The sequence below is a fragment of the Salvelinus fontinalis genome, chromosome 23 (assembly GCF_029448725.1).
Source record: "Salvelinus fontinalis isolate EN_2023a chromosome 23, ASM2944872v1, whole genome shotgun sequence".
Classification (NCBI taxonomy): Eukaryota; Metazoa; Chordata; class Actinopteri; order Salmoniformes; family Salmonidae; genus Salvelinus; species Salvelinus fontinalis.
This window is the reverse complement of record NC_074687.1, coordinates 5,859,955-5,877,368: the sequence shown is the minus strand read 5'-3', so window position 1 is coordinate 5,877,368 and position 17,414 is coordinate 5,859,955. Positions and strand designations below refer to the sequence as shown.

Genomic DNA, 17,414 nt, shown 5'->3' with positions numbered 1-17,414 from the left:
TCCGTCTGGCCATTCTACCATAATGTCCTGATTGGTGGAGTGTTGCAGATATGGTTGTCCTTCTGGAAGGTTCTCCCATCTCCCCAGAAGAACTCTGGAGCTCTGTCAGAGTGACCATCGAGTTCTTGCTCACCCCCCTGATCAAGGCCCTTCCCCCCCGATTGTTCAGTTTCACCAGGCGACCAGCTCTCGGAAGAATCTTGGTGGTTCCAAACTTCTTCTATTTAAGAATGATGGAGGACACTGTGTTCTTGGGGACCTTCAATCCTGCAGAAATGTTTTGGTACCCTTCCCCATATCTGTGCCTCGACACAATCCTGTCTCGGAGCTCTACGGACAATTCCTTCAACCTCATGGCTTACTACATTTCAGAGCAAAAACCGTCAACTGTGGGACCTTATATTGACAGGTGTGTGCCTTTCCAAATAATGTCCAATCAACTGAATTTACCACAGGTGGACTCCAATAAAGTTGTAGAAACATCTCAAGGATGATCAATGGAAACAGGATGCCCCGGAGCTCAATGTCGAGTCTCATAGCACATGTTCGGAATACTTTTGTTAATAAGGTATTTCTGTTTTTATTGTTAATACATTTGTAAAAATGTCTAAAAACCTATTTTCGCTTTGTCATTATTGTGTGTTGATTAATGAGGAAAGTAATTTATTTAATCCATTTTAGAATAAGGCTGTAATGTAACAAAATGTGGGAAAAGGGAAGGTGTCTGAATACTTTCCGTATGCACTCTATAGAAGTATGTGGACACCCCTTCAAATTAGTGGATTCAGCTATTTTAGCCACACCCGTTGCTGACATGTGTATAAAATGGAGCACACAGCGATGCAATCTCCATAGACAAACATTGGCAGTAGAATGTCCTTACTGATTAGCTCAGTGACTTTCAATGTTGCACCGTCATAGGATGGCACTTTTCAAACAAGTCAGTTCGTCAAAATTGTGCCCTTCTAGTGCTTCCCCGGTCAACTGTAAGTGCTGCTATTGTCAAGTGGAAACGTCTAGGAGCAACAACAGCTCAGCCGCGAAGTGGTAGGTCACACAAGCTCACAGAACGGGACTGCCGAGTACTGAAGCGCTTCACGCGTAAAAATCCTCTGTCCTCAGTTTCAACACTCACTACCGAGTTCCAAATTGCCTCTGTAAGCAAATTCAGCACAATAATTGTTTGTTGGGAGCTTCCATGGCCGAGAAGCTGCACACAAGCCTAAGATCACCATGTGCAATTCCAAACGTTGGCTGGAGTGGTGTAAAGCTCGCCGCCATTAGACTCTGGAGCAGTGGAAACATGTTCTCTGGAGTGATGAATCACACTTCACCATCTAGCAGTCCAATGGACAAATTCGGGTTTGGCGGATTTCAGGAGAAAGCTAACCTGCCCGAATGCATAGAGACAACTGTAAAACTTGGTGGAGGACAAAAAATGGTCTGGGGCTGTTTTTCATGGTACGAGCCCCTTAGTTCCAGTGAAAGGAAATCTTAACACTACAGCATACAATGACATTTTAGACGATTCTGTGCGTCCAACTTTGTGGCAACAGTTTTGGAAATGTCCTTTCCTGTTTCAGCATGACAATGCCCCGTGCAGAAAGTGAGGTCCATACAGAAATGGTTTGGCGATAATGGTGTGGAAGAACTTGACTGGCCTGCACGGAGCCCTAACTTCAACCCCATCGAACACCTTTGGAATTAATTGGCATGCTGACTGCGAGCCAGGCCTAATTGCCCAAAATCAGTACCCAACCTCACTAATGCTCTTGTGGCTGAATGGAAGCACATTTCCGCAGAAATGTTCCAACATCTATTGGAAAGCCTTCCCAGAAGAGTGAAGGCTGTTATGACAGCCAACTCCATATTAATGCCCATCATTTTGGAATGAGATGCTCAACGAGCATCTTTTGGTCGTGTAGTGTATGTGTTTTTTTGTGCTTTTTTAAAACTTTTATTTGTTCAAGTTAGCCCAATTGAGACCATGGTATCATTCACAATGGTGCCGTGAGAACAAACAATTCATTAGTCAACATGATGATTCAGTAAAATAGCAAAAAAACTACAAGATACACTACATTTCAACAACACACATCATTTATTTCTATCAAGCAAAACACTCGCAAACCTCAGTGAATTCATCCCTCATCAGCCTTCTAAACTGCCCTGTTGGCACCAAAGATTCAAGATGTAATGTGGATTGTAAATTATTCCAAACATGGGGGGGGGGGGGGGGGGTTTAAACTAAAGACTGATTTACGTAGGTTGGTAGAAACACGAGGGACTTCAAGAGTTAACCAACCATGTGAGCGTGTTTGGTGCCTCGTATTTTTATACTTTAACAGAGAATTAAGATATGTTGGAAGCTTGTGCAGAAGAGCTTTGTAAACAAAAAGGGAGAAATGAAATGAAATGGTTCCACAACATCCAAGGGTTTTAGAGAATTGCTGCTGCAGTCTGATGAATAGTGTCATCATAATTGCCTGTACAACCTGCAGGATATATTTCTATAAAAGAAGCCTATTTTAAATCTCAGCTTTTTAGCTAGCTCATCTGAATGTTTTTTAAACGTAAAATCTTTGTCAATCCAAAAGCCCAGATATTTACATGCATAAGTGTCATCTGCATACAGATGAATGTTACAGGATTTTGCAGATAGACCAACATTATTTATATAAATAGTAGAGGACAGGTCCCAAAATTGACCTTTGCACGACACCTTTAGTAGTATTGAGGTAACTTGACTTGACACCATCAAAAAGCACACGTGTTCTGTCTGACAGTTCCCAAACCATTTGCAAGATGCCTGTTCGAGGCCCATTCCAGACAACTTTTGGACAGTATCCTAGTCCTTAGATACGCTGTGAGTCTATAAATATGGAAACACAATGATGCCTATGATCTATTAAACACAGAATTTAAGACAAGCGTAGCTGCTGAAACATCAAGAATATCATTTGAAGTTCTTAGCTGACAGTTGGTTATTTTTTTCTCTCTCACTGTTCTGGGACCAGAGGCTGTCATAACCTGTTAGGGCAATGAGGGGGTGGAGTTTGGTTTCAAAGATTTGACCACATTCCAGAATTGCTACAGAATTGCTTGATTTCCACCAGATACACAATGTTGACTTTGCTTTCTAACCAGAGTAAGACATCTACTTCTCAAATGTCTACTTCTCAAATCTAGCCAGTGTGCGTTAAGAGAGAGAGAGAGAGAGACCAAAGCAGCTGCGGACTGTAGGACTGAGCCAGAGAAGTTCTGCCAGGGAATGTTGACATATCATCACAGTACTCTCATAGCATGCACACACACTCACTTTGTTGTTTCTCAATCTCATCATCCATTTCCCTATAGCCACTCGTAATGAGACAGGTGACAACTCTTCTGTGTTCAGCTCTCTGCCTGCTTCGGAAGTGGACGCCTTGGGCAAGAAGCGCTTCGTAGGTAAGGACACATGCATCATAACAGTATTCAACAAACCCCCATGACTAAACTCACGGTGGACAGGGGCTGGAGGATCACTGAGGACAATAACCTGGAGAACATTAGCCTTTCGTGCTTCCTCTTACCGCCAGTTGTTTTGGATTTGTCTTGTCTGTATCCAGATGGTTGGCTGAGCTCCAGCTGACTTACATCTCTTGTCTCTTACAGATGTCAGATACGTAAACAATAATACCACTATACTGCTGATCATAAGCTGTTCGAGGCCTTTTCAATGAATGCAATGTATAATTAATTGCATGTAACCCGGATGTAGAACAATATGTGACAGTACATTGTAAGTGCACTGAAAAACATTTACCTAAATCTGTAGTTACAATGTTTTTAATCGTTCTTATCCTATTGTGATTCTTTGTAGATCGGTTGGTAGAGATTGGCGCTAGCAATGCCAGGATAGTGGGTTTAATTCCCACGACCACCTGTATGTAAAAAGTAGTCCTATGCCGCATTACTGAAAGTCACTTTGGATAAAATCGTCTGCTAAATGACGTGTTATCCTACAGAGTTCTGTGTCTTTTAAGATATTATTGTTTGAGCACCAACCCTTTAATGTCTTTTCCAGCCCCTCATGTGCTCTATAAGACGGACAAGAAGCCAGACGAGCCGTGTTCCATAACACACTCCCTCAGCTTCTTCCCTGAGGAGGAGGGCGTGGAGCAGAACGTCACCGCACCCCCCCGCTTGTCCCCCTCCAACGTCACCGTGGTGACCGTGGAGGGATGCCCCTCCTTCATCATCCTGGACTGGGAGAAGACTGACAACGACACCACAGGTTTGTGTGTGAATGTGTGTGTGTGTGTGTGCGTATGCGTGTGTGCGTATACATATGTGCGTGTGCGGGTGTGTGTGCGTGTGTGTGTGTGTGTGCGTATACGCGCATTTATATGTATATGTGTGTGCGTATATGTGTGTGTGCATATATATGTGTGTGTGTGCGTATACGTGTGTGCGTATATGCGCGTATCTATGTGCGTGTGTGTGTATGATTGTGTGTGTGTGCTGATACACGCGTGTGTGCGTATACGTGTGTGCGTATACGCGTGTGTGCGTGTATACTAGTGTGTGTGTGTGTGCGTGTGTGCGTATACGTGTGTGTGCGTGTATACTAGTGTGTGTGTGTGTGCGTGTGTGCGTATACGTGTGTGTGCGTGTGTGCGTATACGTGTGTGCGTATACGTGTGTGTGCGTGTATACTATTGTGTGTGTGCGTGTGTGCGTATACGTGTGTGTGCGTGTATACTAGTGTGTGTGTGCGTATACGTGTGTGTGCGTGTATACTAGTGTGTGTGTGCGTATACGTGTGTGTGCGTGTATACTAGTGTGTGTGTGCGTATACGTGTGTGTGCGTGTATACTAGTGTGTGTGTGTGCGTATACGCGTGTGTGCGTGTATACTAGTGTGTGTGTGTGCGTGTGTGCGTGTGCGTATACGCGTGTGTGCGTGTATATTAGTGTGTGTGTGCGTATACGTGTGTGTGCGTGTATACTAGTGTGTGTGTGCGTATACGTGTGTGTGCGTGTATACTAGTGTGTGTGTGCGTATACGTGTGTGTGCGTGTATACTAGTGTGTGTGTGCGTATACGTGTGTGTGCGTGTATACTAGTGTGTGTGTGTGTGCGTGTGTGCGTATACGTGTGTGCGTATACGTGTGTGTGCGTGTATACTAGTGTGTGTGTGCGTATACGTGTGTGTGCGTGTATACTAGTGTGTGTGCGCGTATACGTGTGTGCGTATACGCGTGTGTGCGTGTATACTAGTGTGTGTGTGCGTATACGTGTGTGTGCGTGTATACTAGTGTGTGTGTGTGTGCGTGTGTGCGTATACGTGTGTGCGTATACGTGTGTGTGCGTGTATACTAGTGTGTGTGTGCGTATACGCGTGTGTGCGTGTATACTAGTGTGTGTGTGCGTATACGTGTGTGTGCGTGTATACTAGTGTGTGTGTGCGTATACGTGTGTGCGTATACGTGTGTGTGCGTGTGTGCCTGTGTGCAAGAGCACATGCGCAGAGGTTCATAAAGCTCTCTAGGTTATTGAAGGGTGAAGTCCTAACTCATAAGACTCTATTACAATGGTTCTTTTAATAACATCCTGAAAGTCCATCTGTGCTCCATCAGGATAACTCTACAATAAGAACATGTCGTGGAGGTGGAGTGTTGCGGCAACATATTTTCACGACGCTTTTTATGGCCCAGTCCTTGTCAAACCCACCCAAATCCGCAGAGTCCTGTCTTGAAATGTTATATTTCCCTCGTTAAGACACATAAATCACATATGTATGATATCAATGAGGTTGTAAAGATATAATTAAACACGTTGTGTGGATTTGCTGCTTCTCGTTTGATCAGAGTATGAGGTAATTTCAAGGACCCAAGGACCCAATGGAGAAGAGGTGTCCATCCTGACTACCAACCAGACTCACACTGCTGTGGAGAATTTAAAACCAGAGAGCAGGTGTGTGTCTGTGTTTGTTTTTATGTGGTGTGTGGAGGCTTGCTGGAGCAGTGTTGAGTTGGGAAGGTTCACTGTGTTTCTAATTATGCTGGATCCTGATCTTCGTCTTGGCTGGGAGTTAGAGATTCATAGAATAAACCACATTAACCAGAACCTTATCCTGGGCTGGGTCTGTTTCCCCCACCACAACATCTGAACATCACATACGTTATGGAACAGCCATTAGCAAAGTGTGTGTGTGTGTGTATGTGTGTGAATGTATGTGTGTGTGTTTAAGTGAGAGAGTCTGTGTGTGTGTGTGTGTGTGTGTGTGTGTGTCTGTGTGGGAGAGAGAATAGGAGAGAGAGGCAGACAGAAAGAGAAAGAGCAAGAGAGAGAGGGAGATGGAGAAGTAGAGAAAGGGATAAGGGAACCATGAGCAAGCACTGGCCTCTGCTCAAGGCTGTGGAGAATATAAAATATCAAGTGTCATAGTGTTGGAGATGGGTGGAATATAAACTCAAGCTCCACAAAGGTTACGATTATAGCGAACAAGTGTAACTAATGTTTCTTTTTGTGTACGTGAAACACAGGTGGCTGGTGGCACCATAATTGGGGAGGACGGGCTCATAGTAATGGCTGGACTGGAATTAATGGAATGGTATCAAATACGTCAAACGCATGTTTCCATGTGTTTGATACCATTCCATTCACTCCATTCCAGCCATTATTATGAGCCATCCTCCCCTCAGCAGCCTCCTGTGATGTGGAATCTCCCGTTTACATTCCTTTGATGGGAAAGCTATCTCACCATGGCGATTGGAATAGAAAGTTCTGTATATAAAAATGAGATTTTGAAATGACTGAGCTGGATTAACACCATGCTGACTTTTTCTCTTTCCTTTTTCAGTTACGAGTTCAAAGTGAAACCCAAGAATGAGCTTGGGGAAGGGCCTGCCAGTGAGGCGGTGTCATTCAACACAGAGTCAGGTAGGTGTAGAGCCAAAATGGACTCCACTGTATCAAATCAAATGTTATTGGTCACATACACGTGTTTAGCAGTTATTGTGGGTGTAGCGAAATGCTTGTGTTTCTAGCTCCGACAGTGCAGTAGTATCTAACAAGTAATATCTAACAAGTAATATCTAACAATTCCACAACATATACCCAATGCTCACAAATCTAAGTAAAGGGATGATGAATTAAGACTATGTATTAAGAATATATAAATAGATGGATGAGCAATGTCAGAGCGACCAATATGTCTAATTACACTTACATACTGGAGCCGGAATGGAGGCCAGCTCCAGATAGAAGTTCCCATTGGGCATGGATAGATCTATGATCAGCTTACCATTCCCATATCCAAATGTTAACTGTTGATGGAAACCATGCAAAAGGGACCATAGATCAGAACCTTGACCTAGGACCACAATTCCCACTGTTGGCATTATAGAGCCCCATTGGCTGCGCCAGTGAATTAGTTAAAAAAATGGAATAACAATCTTACTGTTTCAACTTGAATACTTTGCTTTAGCTTGGCTCCGCCTCTAAATGCTGTATCAAACACTGATATCACATGCTTTTCAGACATGTGTCGCTAATTAGTTGCAATTGGCATGCTGACTGCAGGAATGTCTCCCAGAGCTGTTGCCAGAGAATTGAATGTTAATTTCTCTACCATAAGCCGCCTCCAATATCGTTTTAGAGATTTTGGGTACGTCCAACCGGCCTCACAACTGCAGAACATGTGTAACCACGCCAACCCAGGACCTCCACATGCGGATTCTTCATCTGCGGGATCATTTGAGATCAGCCACCCAGAAAGCTCATGAAACTGTGGTTTTGCACAACCAACGAATTTTGGCACAAACTGCAGGAACTGTTTTAGGGAAGCTCATCTGTGTGCTCATTGTCTCCACCAGGGTCTTGACCTGACTGCATTTTGGCATCGTAACCGAGTTCAGTGGGCAAATACTCACCTTTGAAGGCCACTGGCATGCTGGAGAAGTGTGCTCTTCATGGATGAATCAGCGTTTCAACTGTACTGGGCTGACGGCAGACAGCATCGTGTGGACGAGCGGTTTGCTGATGTCAACATTGTGAACCGAGTGCCCCATGGTGGCAGTGGGGTTATGGTATGGGCAGGCATAAGCTAAGGACAACGAACACAATTGCATTTTATCGATGACAATTTGAATGCACAGAGATACAGTGATGAGATCCTAAAGGCCCATTGTCGTGACATTCATCCGCTGCCATCATCTCACGTTTCAGCATGATAATGCACGGCCCCATGTCGGAAGGATTTGTACACAATTCCTGGAAGCTGAAAATGTCCCAGTTCTTCCATGGCCTTCATACTCACCAGACATGTCACCCTTTGAGCATGTGTGGGGTGCTCTGGATCTATGTGTTCGACAGGGTGTTCTAGTTCCCGCCAAGTGGGAAAACATTCCACAGGCCTGCGAAGGAGATTTCACGCTGAATGAGGCAAATGACGGTCACACCAGATACTGACTGGCTTTCTGATATTAAGATATATGTGACCAACAGATGCATATCTGTATCCCAGTCGTGAAATCCATAGATCAGGGCCTAATGAATTCATTTCAATTGACTGATTTCGTTATATGAACTGTAACTCAGTAAAATCTTTGAAATTGGTGCATGTGGCATTTATATTTTTGTTCAGTGTACCTAAAGGGGACATTGCCATTGGCTGCACAGTCACATTAAGAAACATCCCATGCAGCCTTGTTAACAAGTTGGAACACTGGAATTTGAGATGTAATCTACACCTCCATAAGGAACACTGGAATGTGAGATGTAATCTACATTTCCATAAGGAATACTGGAATGTGAGATGTAATCTACACCTCCATAAGGAACACTGGAGTGTGAGATGTAATCTACACCTCCATTAGGAACACTGGAATGTGAGATGTAATCTACACCTCCATAAGGAACACTGGAATGTGAGATGTAATCTACACCTCCATTAGGAACACTGGAATGTGAGATGTAATCTACACCTCCATTAGGAACACTGGAATGTGAGATGTAATATACATTTCCATAAGGAATACTGGAATGTGAGATGTAATCTACACCTCCATAAGGAACACTGGAATGTGAGATGTAATCTACATTTCCATAAGGAATACTGGAATGTGAGATGTAATCTACACCTCCATAAGGAACACTGGAATGTGAGATGTAATCTACATTTCCATAAGGAATACTGGAATGTGAGATGTAATCTACACCTCCATTAGGAACACTGGAATGTGAGATATAATCTGCACCTCCATAAGGAACACTGGAATGTGAGATGTAATCTACACCTCCATAAGGAACACTGGAATGTGAGATGTAATCTACACCTCCATTAGGAACACTGGAATGTGAGATGTAATCTACACCTCCATAAGGAACACTGGAATGTGAGATGTAATCTACACCTCCATAAGGAACACTGGAATGTGAGATGTAATCTACACCTCCATAAGGAACACTGGAATGTGAGATGTAATCTACACCTCCATAAGGAACACTGGAGTGTGAGATGTAATCTACACCTCCATTAGGAACACTGGAATGTGAGATGTAATCTACATTTCCATAAGGAATACTGGAATGTGAGATGTAATCTACACCTCCATAAGGAACACTGGAATGTGAGATGTAATCTACATTTCCATAAGGAATACTGGAATGTGAGATGTAATCTACACCTCCATAAGGAACACTGGAATGTGAGATGTAATCTACATTTCCATAAGGAATACTGGAATGTGAGATGTAATCTACACCTCCATAAGGAACACTGGAATGTGAGATGTAATCTACATTTCCATAAGGAATACTGGAATGTGAGATGTAATCTACACCTCCATAAGGAACACTGGAATGTGAGATGTAATCTACATTTCCATAAGGAATACTGGAATGTGAGATGTAATCTACACCTCCATAAGGAACACTGGAATGTGAGATGTAATCTACACCTCCATAAGGAACACTGGAATGTGAGATGTAATCTACACCTCCATTAGGAACACTGGAGTGTGAGATGTAATCTACACCTCCATTAGGAACACTGGAATGTGAGATATAATCTGCACCTCCATAAGGAACACTGGAATGTGAGATGTAATCTACACCTCCATAAGGAACACTGGAATGTGAGATGTAATCTACACCTCCATTAGGAACACTGGAATGTGAGATGTAATCTACACCTCCATAAGGAACACTGGAATGTGAGATGTAATCTACACCTCCATAAGGAACACTGGAATGTGAGATGTAATCTACACCTCCATAAGGAACACTGGAATGTGAGATGTAATCTACACCTCCATAAGGAACACTGGAGTGTGAGATGTAATCTACACCTCCATTAGGAACACTGGAATGTGAGATGTAATCTACATTTCCATAAGGAATACTGGAATGTGAGATGTAATCTACATTTCCATAAGGAACACTGGAATGTGAGATGTAATCTACATTTCCATAAGGAATACTGGAATGTGAGATGTAATCTACACCTCCATAAGGAACACTGGAATGTGAGATGTAATCTACACCTCCATTAGGAACACTGGAATGTGAGATGTAATCTACAACTCCATAAGGAACACTGGAATGTGAGATGTAATCTACACCTCCATAAGGAACACTGGAATGTGAGATGTAATCTACACCTCCATAAGGAACACTGGAATGTGAGATGTAATCTACACCTCCATTAGGAACACTGGAATGTGAGATGTAATCTACATTTCCATAAGGAATACTGGAATGTGAGATGTAATCTACACCTCCATAAGGAACACTGGAATGTGAGATGTAATCTACACCTCCATAAGGAACACTGGAGTGTGAGATGTAATCTACACCTCCATAAGGAACACTGGAGTGTGAGATGTAATCTACACCTCCATAAGGAACACTGGAATGTGAGATGTAATCTACATTTCCATAAGGAACACTGGAATGTGAGATGTAATCTACATTTCCATAAGGAATACTGGAATGTGAGATGTAATCTACACCTCCATAAGGAACACTGGAATGTGAGATGTAATCTACACCTCCATTAGGAACACTGGAATGTGAGATGTAATCTACATTTCCATAAGGAATACTGGAATGTGAGATGTAATCTACAACTCCATAAGGAACACTGGAATGTGAGATGTAATCTACACCTCCATAAGGAACACTGGAATGTGAGATGTAATCTACACCTCCATAAGGAACACTGGAATGTGAGATGTAATCTACACCTCCATAAGGAACACTGGAATGTGAGATGTAATCTACACCTCCATTAGGAACACTGGAATGTGAGATGTAATCTACACCTCCATAAGGAACACTGGAATGTGAGATGTAATCTACGCCTCCATAAGGAACACTGGAATGTGAGATGTAATCTACACCTCCATTAGGAACACTGGAATGTGAGATGTAATCTACACCTCCATTAGGAACACTGGAATGTGAGATGGAATCTACACCTCCATAAGGAACACTGGAATGTGAGATGGAATCTACACCTCCATAAGGAACACTGGAATGTGAGATGTAATCTACAACTCCAATAGGCTGATCGAAATCTTCAGTATTTTGTTTAATGAATTTCAATTTGAGTGTCATTTTTTCTATATAGCCTACACTCTGAACTTCTAACCTGAAAGGGAGGATGTGGCTTCGTGACAATGATCAAGAGCAGCTGCTCAACGATTTGACAGCTTCAACATCAGTCATAGTCACATAATAGCTACAGATGGACTGGATTTTGGGATTCATATCATATCCGTCATGCACACTACTGAAATCAATGAACTAACTTCATTCAAAGCAATATTGTGTCCAAACAGAAATAACAGTCGACTGATGTGCCTGAGATGGATTGATCTCCAACACTGATAAAGAGGAGTGATTGGACCAAAGGCTCTTTGCCCTGTAGTGAAATCAGACTGGGAGAGACACGACTATGTAGCTGTCCATGTGCAAGTATTGCTTATTAATGCGGTAATAATGGACTGATGTGTGACTAATGATGTTTTCTCTCTTTCACTCTCTCCTCCATAGCGGACCCTCGGGTGAGTGAGAATGTCTCAGGTGAGTGGACTCAGTATGTCATGTTCACAATCATTTTTCCTCCATAGTTTGTGTCCCGTTCTCTATGCCATAGTGTCATATGCATCTTTAAATATATTCTCTCTCCTGCCTCCAGGTAAAGCTGCTATCTGGACACAGTTCCCCTTCAAGGCAGATTCCTACTCGGAGTGTAACGGGAAGCAGTACGTGAAGAGGACCTGGTACCGCAAGTTTGTGGGCATCCAACTATGCAACTCCCTTAGATACAAAATCTACATGAGCGACTCGCTCAATGGTCAGTATAGTATAGTAAGAGGGTTTGTACAGTGCCTTCGGAAAGTATTCAGACCGCTTGACTTTTTCCAAATTTTGTTAGGTTACAGTAGGTTACAGCCAGGATTAGGGAGTAATGAATTACATGTAATCCTTTATATGTAAGGGATTACAAAAAACTATAACTGTAAACCGTTACATTACCAGGAAAAATATTGTAATCAGATTACAGATGCTTTTGAAAAATTAGATCATTACATCGAGGATAGCTTTTAAGTTCAAAAAGGAGATTTGCGAGAAAAAAAATCTTTGACACTTCTGTTTTCTCAATGACATTCAAATCAGCATTGAAAAAAGGCGCATGTTTAAATTTGTTCCACCTGATTCAGAGACCACTATGATGACACACCAAATGGGTTTGATGGATTGCGGGAAAAGAGCAGGAAAGGGCTTTTGTAAACTCCAGTCCAAGCCATGTCTTCCAATGGTACGACTGCTGTCGGCATCCAAAAATTATCCAACTTGAATAAACGCTTGGAGGTAAGGATGACAGCAGTGTAGTCTATGGCGATACGGATATCACTTATTATTGCCATCTACATAGCGCATTGATGTGAATCACACTGCTGCTCTCTCATTTAGCTATTTGCACCTTACGGTGGTTGTGGTGGATGGCTGTTCCCAAATCTAAATGTATATTTGAACCAAATAATGGTTGAATTCAAAAAGTTTAAGCTGCCTCTCAATCATTGTTTTTGAAAACAGTGGACAGCCAGTAAAAAATATGCTATTGCAACAGCTGCATAGTGCGAATCCCAGCCTATGGAATAAAAGTGGGGGTTTTATTGCTCAATCTAATTCATGCTGATACTTTTTTTTCTTATCCATAGGCCTAATGGGCACGTGTTCAAACTCAAACTCACTTTTGACAGACTTAAAGGAGCAATCTGTAGTTGCTACATCCATTTTTGGACTTATAAATTATATACCAACTGATTCTTGAAGAATATAATTTATAAATGCCTCATGAGCTTAGTTCAACTGTCACACTCCATGAGAACCCAAAATGTCTAATTACACTTACATACTGGAGCCGGAATGGAGGCCAGCTCCAGATAGAAGTTCCCATTGGGCATGGATAGATCTATGATCAGCTTACCATTCCCATATCCAAATGTTAACTGTTGATGGAAACCATGCAAAAGGGACCATAGATCAGAACCTTGACCTAGGACCACAATTCCCACTGTTGGCATTATAGAGCCCCATTGGCTGCGCCAGTGAATTAGTTAAAAAAATGGAATAACAATCTTACTGTTTCAACTTGAATACTTTGCTTTAGCTTGGCTCCGCCTCTAAATGCTGTATCAAACACTGATATCACATGCTTTTCAGACATGTGTCGCTAATTAGTTGCAATTGGCATGCTGACTGCAGGAATGTCTCCCAGAGCTGTTGCCAGAGAATTGAATGTTAATTTCTCTACCATAAGCCGCCTCCAATATCGTTTTAGAGATTTTGGGTACGTCCAACCGGCCTCACAACTGCAGAACATGTGTAACCACGCCAACCCAGGACCTCCACATGCGGATTCTTCATCTGCGGGATCATTTGAGATCAGCCACCCAGAAAGCTCATGAAACTGTGGGTTTGCACAACCAACGAATTTTGGCACAAACTGCAGGAACTGTTTTAGGGAAGCTCATCTGTGTGCTCATTGTCTCCACCAGGGTCTTGACCTGACTGCATTTTGGCATCGTAACCGAGTTCAGTGGGCAAATACTCACCTTTGAAGGCCACTGGCATGCTGGAGAAGTGTGCTCTTCATGGATGAATCAGCGTTTCAACTGTACTGGGCTGACGGCAGACAGCATCGTGTGGACGAGCGGTTTGCTGATGTCAACATTGTGAACCGAGTGCCCCATGGTGGCAGTGGGGTTATGGTATGGGCAGGCATAAGCTAAGGACAACGAACACAATTGCATTTTATCGATGACAATTTGAATGCACAGAGATACAGTGATGAGATCCTAAAGGCCCATTGTCGTGACATTCATCCGCTGCCATCATCTCACGTTTCAGCATGATAATGCACGGCCCCATGTCGGAAGGATTTGTACACAATTCCTGGAAGCTGAAAATGTCCCAGTTCTTCCATGGCCTTCATACTCACCAGACATGTCACCCTTTGAGCATGTGTGGGGTGCTCTGGATCTATGTGTTCGACAGGGTGTTCTAGTTCCCGCCAAGTGGGAAAACATTCCACAGGCCTGCGAAGGAGATTTCACGCTGCATGAGGCAAATGACGGTCACACCAGATACTGACTGGCTTTCTGATATTAAGATATATGTGACCAACAGATGCATATCTGTATCCCAGTCGTGAAATCCATAGATCAGGGCCTAATGAATTCATTTCAATTGACTGATTTCGTTATATGAACTGTAACTCAGTAAAATCTTTGAAATTGGTGCATGTGGCATTTATATTTTTGTTCAGTGTACCTAAAGGGACATTGCCATTGGCTGCACAGTCACATTAAGAAACATCCCATGCAGCCTTGTTAACAAGTTGGAACACTGGAATTTGAGATGTAATCTACACCTCCATAAGGAACACTGGAATGTGAGATGTAATCTACATTTCCATAAGGAATACTGGAATGTGAGATGTAATCTACACCTCCATAAGGAACACTGGAATGTGAGATGTAATCTGAGAGTGGTTACATTTCTCCAGGCCCATTCCTCAGCTTTTTACCAAAACAGAGGCGGGGTGCCATTTTGTTATTGTTTCATCTGTCGATTTGCCCTTTAAACAGCTGCATATTATCAAGATATCAAAGTGTCACCAACAAAATGTTAAATAGGCCTATAGAAAATGTAGCATATGGCATTCATTTTTCACATGTAAATAGCTCTTTTCAGTAGTGCTCAAAGCGTGCCGTTCCATGAGCGCAGCATTTATTTTTCAACTCGAATCAATCAGTCCTCCATGACAACAAAATCATAAATAACAGAGTAGGGCTGGCTGATAAGTCCTTAGTTTTGGGGTTATGTTCAGGCTAATCTATACTTCCATATTTCCAAGTCCTATTCTAGAAGATCAAGGGGTATAACATTTATTGGAATGACTGGAATTCTGATTAAATTATATTTTTACATTAAAAACCAAAGTTTAACACATTATTAAATGTAGTAGAAAGCGATGGGGGAGAAGAAGCCTACACAACCAACGCATAAAGTCAAATGTAACATCCATATGTGGCCAGCTATGTCAACTTTAACATTGCAGCAGAATTCAATAGATGTGGTTCAATTGGTAACATACATTTTTTTTCCTTCTAATGCCTCTTAAGGGGAAAGTAATCTAAACGTAACTGAATGTAATCAGATTACGTTACTGAGTTTGGGGTAATCCAAAAGTAACGTTACTGATACAATTTTTGTACAGGTAACTAGTAACTGTAACGGATTACATTTAGAAAGTAACCTACCCAACCCTGGTGAGACAGCCTTATTCTAAAATTGATTAAACTGTTTTTTTCTCATATCAATCTACACACAATGGCCCATAATGACAAAGCAAAAACTGGTTTGTCGAAATGTTTCGACATTTATTAAAAATATAAAAGTATTCAGACCATTTACTCAGTACTTTGTTGAATCACCTTTGGCAGCGATTACAGCCTTGAGTCTTCTTGGGTATGACGCTACAAGCTTGGCCCACCTGTATTTGGGGAGTTTCTTGCATTCTTCTCTGCAGATCCTCTCAATCTCCATCAGGTTGGATAGGGAGCATTGCTGCACGGCTATTTTCAGGTCTCTCGAGAATTGTTCGATCGGGTTCAAGTCTGGCTGGACCACTCAAGGACATTCAGAGACTTGTCCCGAAGCCACTCCTGCATTGTCTTGGCTGTGTGCTTAGAGTCATTGTCCTGTTGGAAGGTAAACCTTCGCCCCAGTCTGAGGTTCAGGACCAGGTTTTCATCATGGACCTCTCTGTACTTTGCTCTGTTCATCTTTCCCTCGATCCAGTCTCGTCTCCCAGTCCATGCTGCTGAAAAACATCCCCAAAGCATGATGCTGCCACCACCATGCTTCATTGTAGGGATGGTGCCAGGTTTCCTCCAGACGTGACACTTAGCATTCTGGCACTCTACCATAAAGGCCTAATTGGTGGAGTGCTGCAGAGATGGTTGTCCTCCCATCTTCACAGAGCAACTCTAGAGCTCTGTCAGACTGACCATTGGGTTCGTGGTCACCTCCCTGACCAGGTCCCTTCTCCCCCGATTGCTCAGTTTGGTCTGGCGGCCAACTCGGTGATTCCAAACTTCTTCCATTTAATAATTATGGAGGCCACTGTGTTCTTGGAGACATTCAATGCTGCATAAATGTTTAGGTAGCCTTCTCCAGGTTTATGCCTCGACATAATCCTGTCTCAGAGCTCTACGGACAATTTCTTCGACCTCACGGCTTGGTTTTTGCTCTGACATGCACTGTCAACTGTGGGACCTTATATAGACAGGTGTGTGCCTATCTAAAACATGTCCAATCAATTGAATTTACCACAGGTGGACTCCAATCAGGTTGTAGAAACATCTCAAGGATGATCAATGGAAACAGAATGCACCTGAGCTCAATTTCGAGTCTCATAGCAAAGGGTCTGAATACTTATGTAAACTGGGTATTTCTGTTTTTTTTAAAAATACATTTGCAAAAATGTTTAAAAACCTGTTTTCGCTTAGTCATTTTGGGGTATTGTTTGTAGATTGCTGAGGAAACTGTTTTATTTAATCAATTTTAGAATAAGGCTGTAACGAACAAAATGTGGAAAAAGTCAAGAGGTTTGAATAGTTTCCGAAGTCATTGTATACACTGAGTGTACAAAACATTAAGAACACCTGCTCTTTCCATGACATAGACTGACCAGGTGAATGCACCACTCTTAGAAAAATGGTGCTATCTAGAACTAAAAAGGGTTATTTGGCTGTCCCCATAAGACAGTCCTTTGAAGAACCCCTTTTGGTTCCAGGTAGAACCCTTTTGGAGGGTTCTACATGGAAACCAAAATAGTTCTACCTGGAA

General features: G+C 42.4%; 1 protein-coding gene across 3 annotated transcripts in view; it reads left to right on the top strand.

Moving 5' to 3' along the window:
• The window catches only part of LOC129820766 (target of Nesh-SH3-like), a 64,571-nt gene that overhangs the window by 44,689 nt on the left and 2,468 nt on the right, over window positions 1-17,414 (top strand). For all 3 annotated transcript variants that reach the window (XM_055877715.1, XM_055877714.1, XM_055877716.1), the window contains 6 exons: window positions 3,358-3,447; window positions 4,067-4,276; window positions 5,852-5,957; window positions 6,847-6,926; window positions 12,045-12,074; window positions 12,190-12,348. In XM_055877715.1, the coding sequence (XP_055733690.1) occupies window positions 3,358-3,447; window positions 4,067-4,276; window positions 5,852-5,957; window positions 6,847-6,926; window positions 12,045-12,074; window positions 12,190-12,348 (675 nt within the window). The remainder of the gene's footprint in view (window positions 1-3,357; window positions 3,448-4,066; window positions 4,277-5,851; window positions 5,958-6,846; window positions 6,927-12,044; window positions 12,075-12,189; window positions 12,349-17,414) is intronic.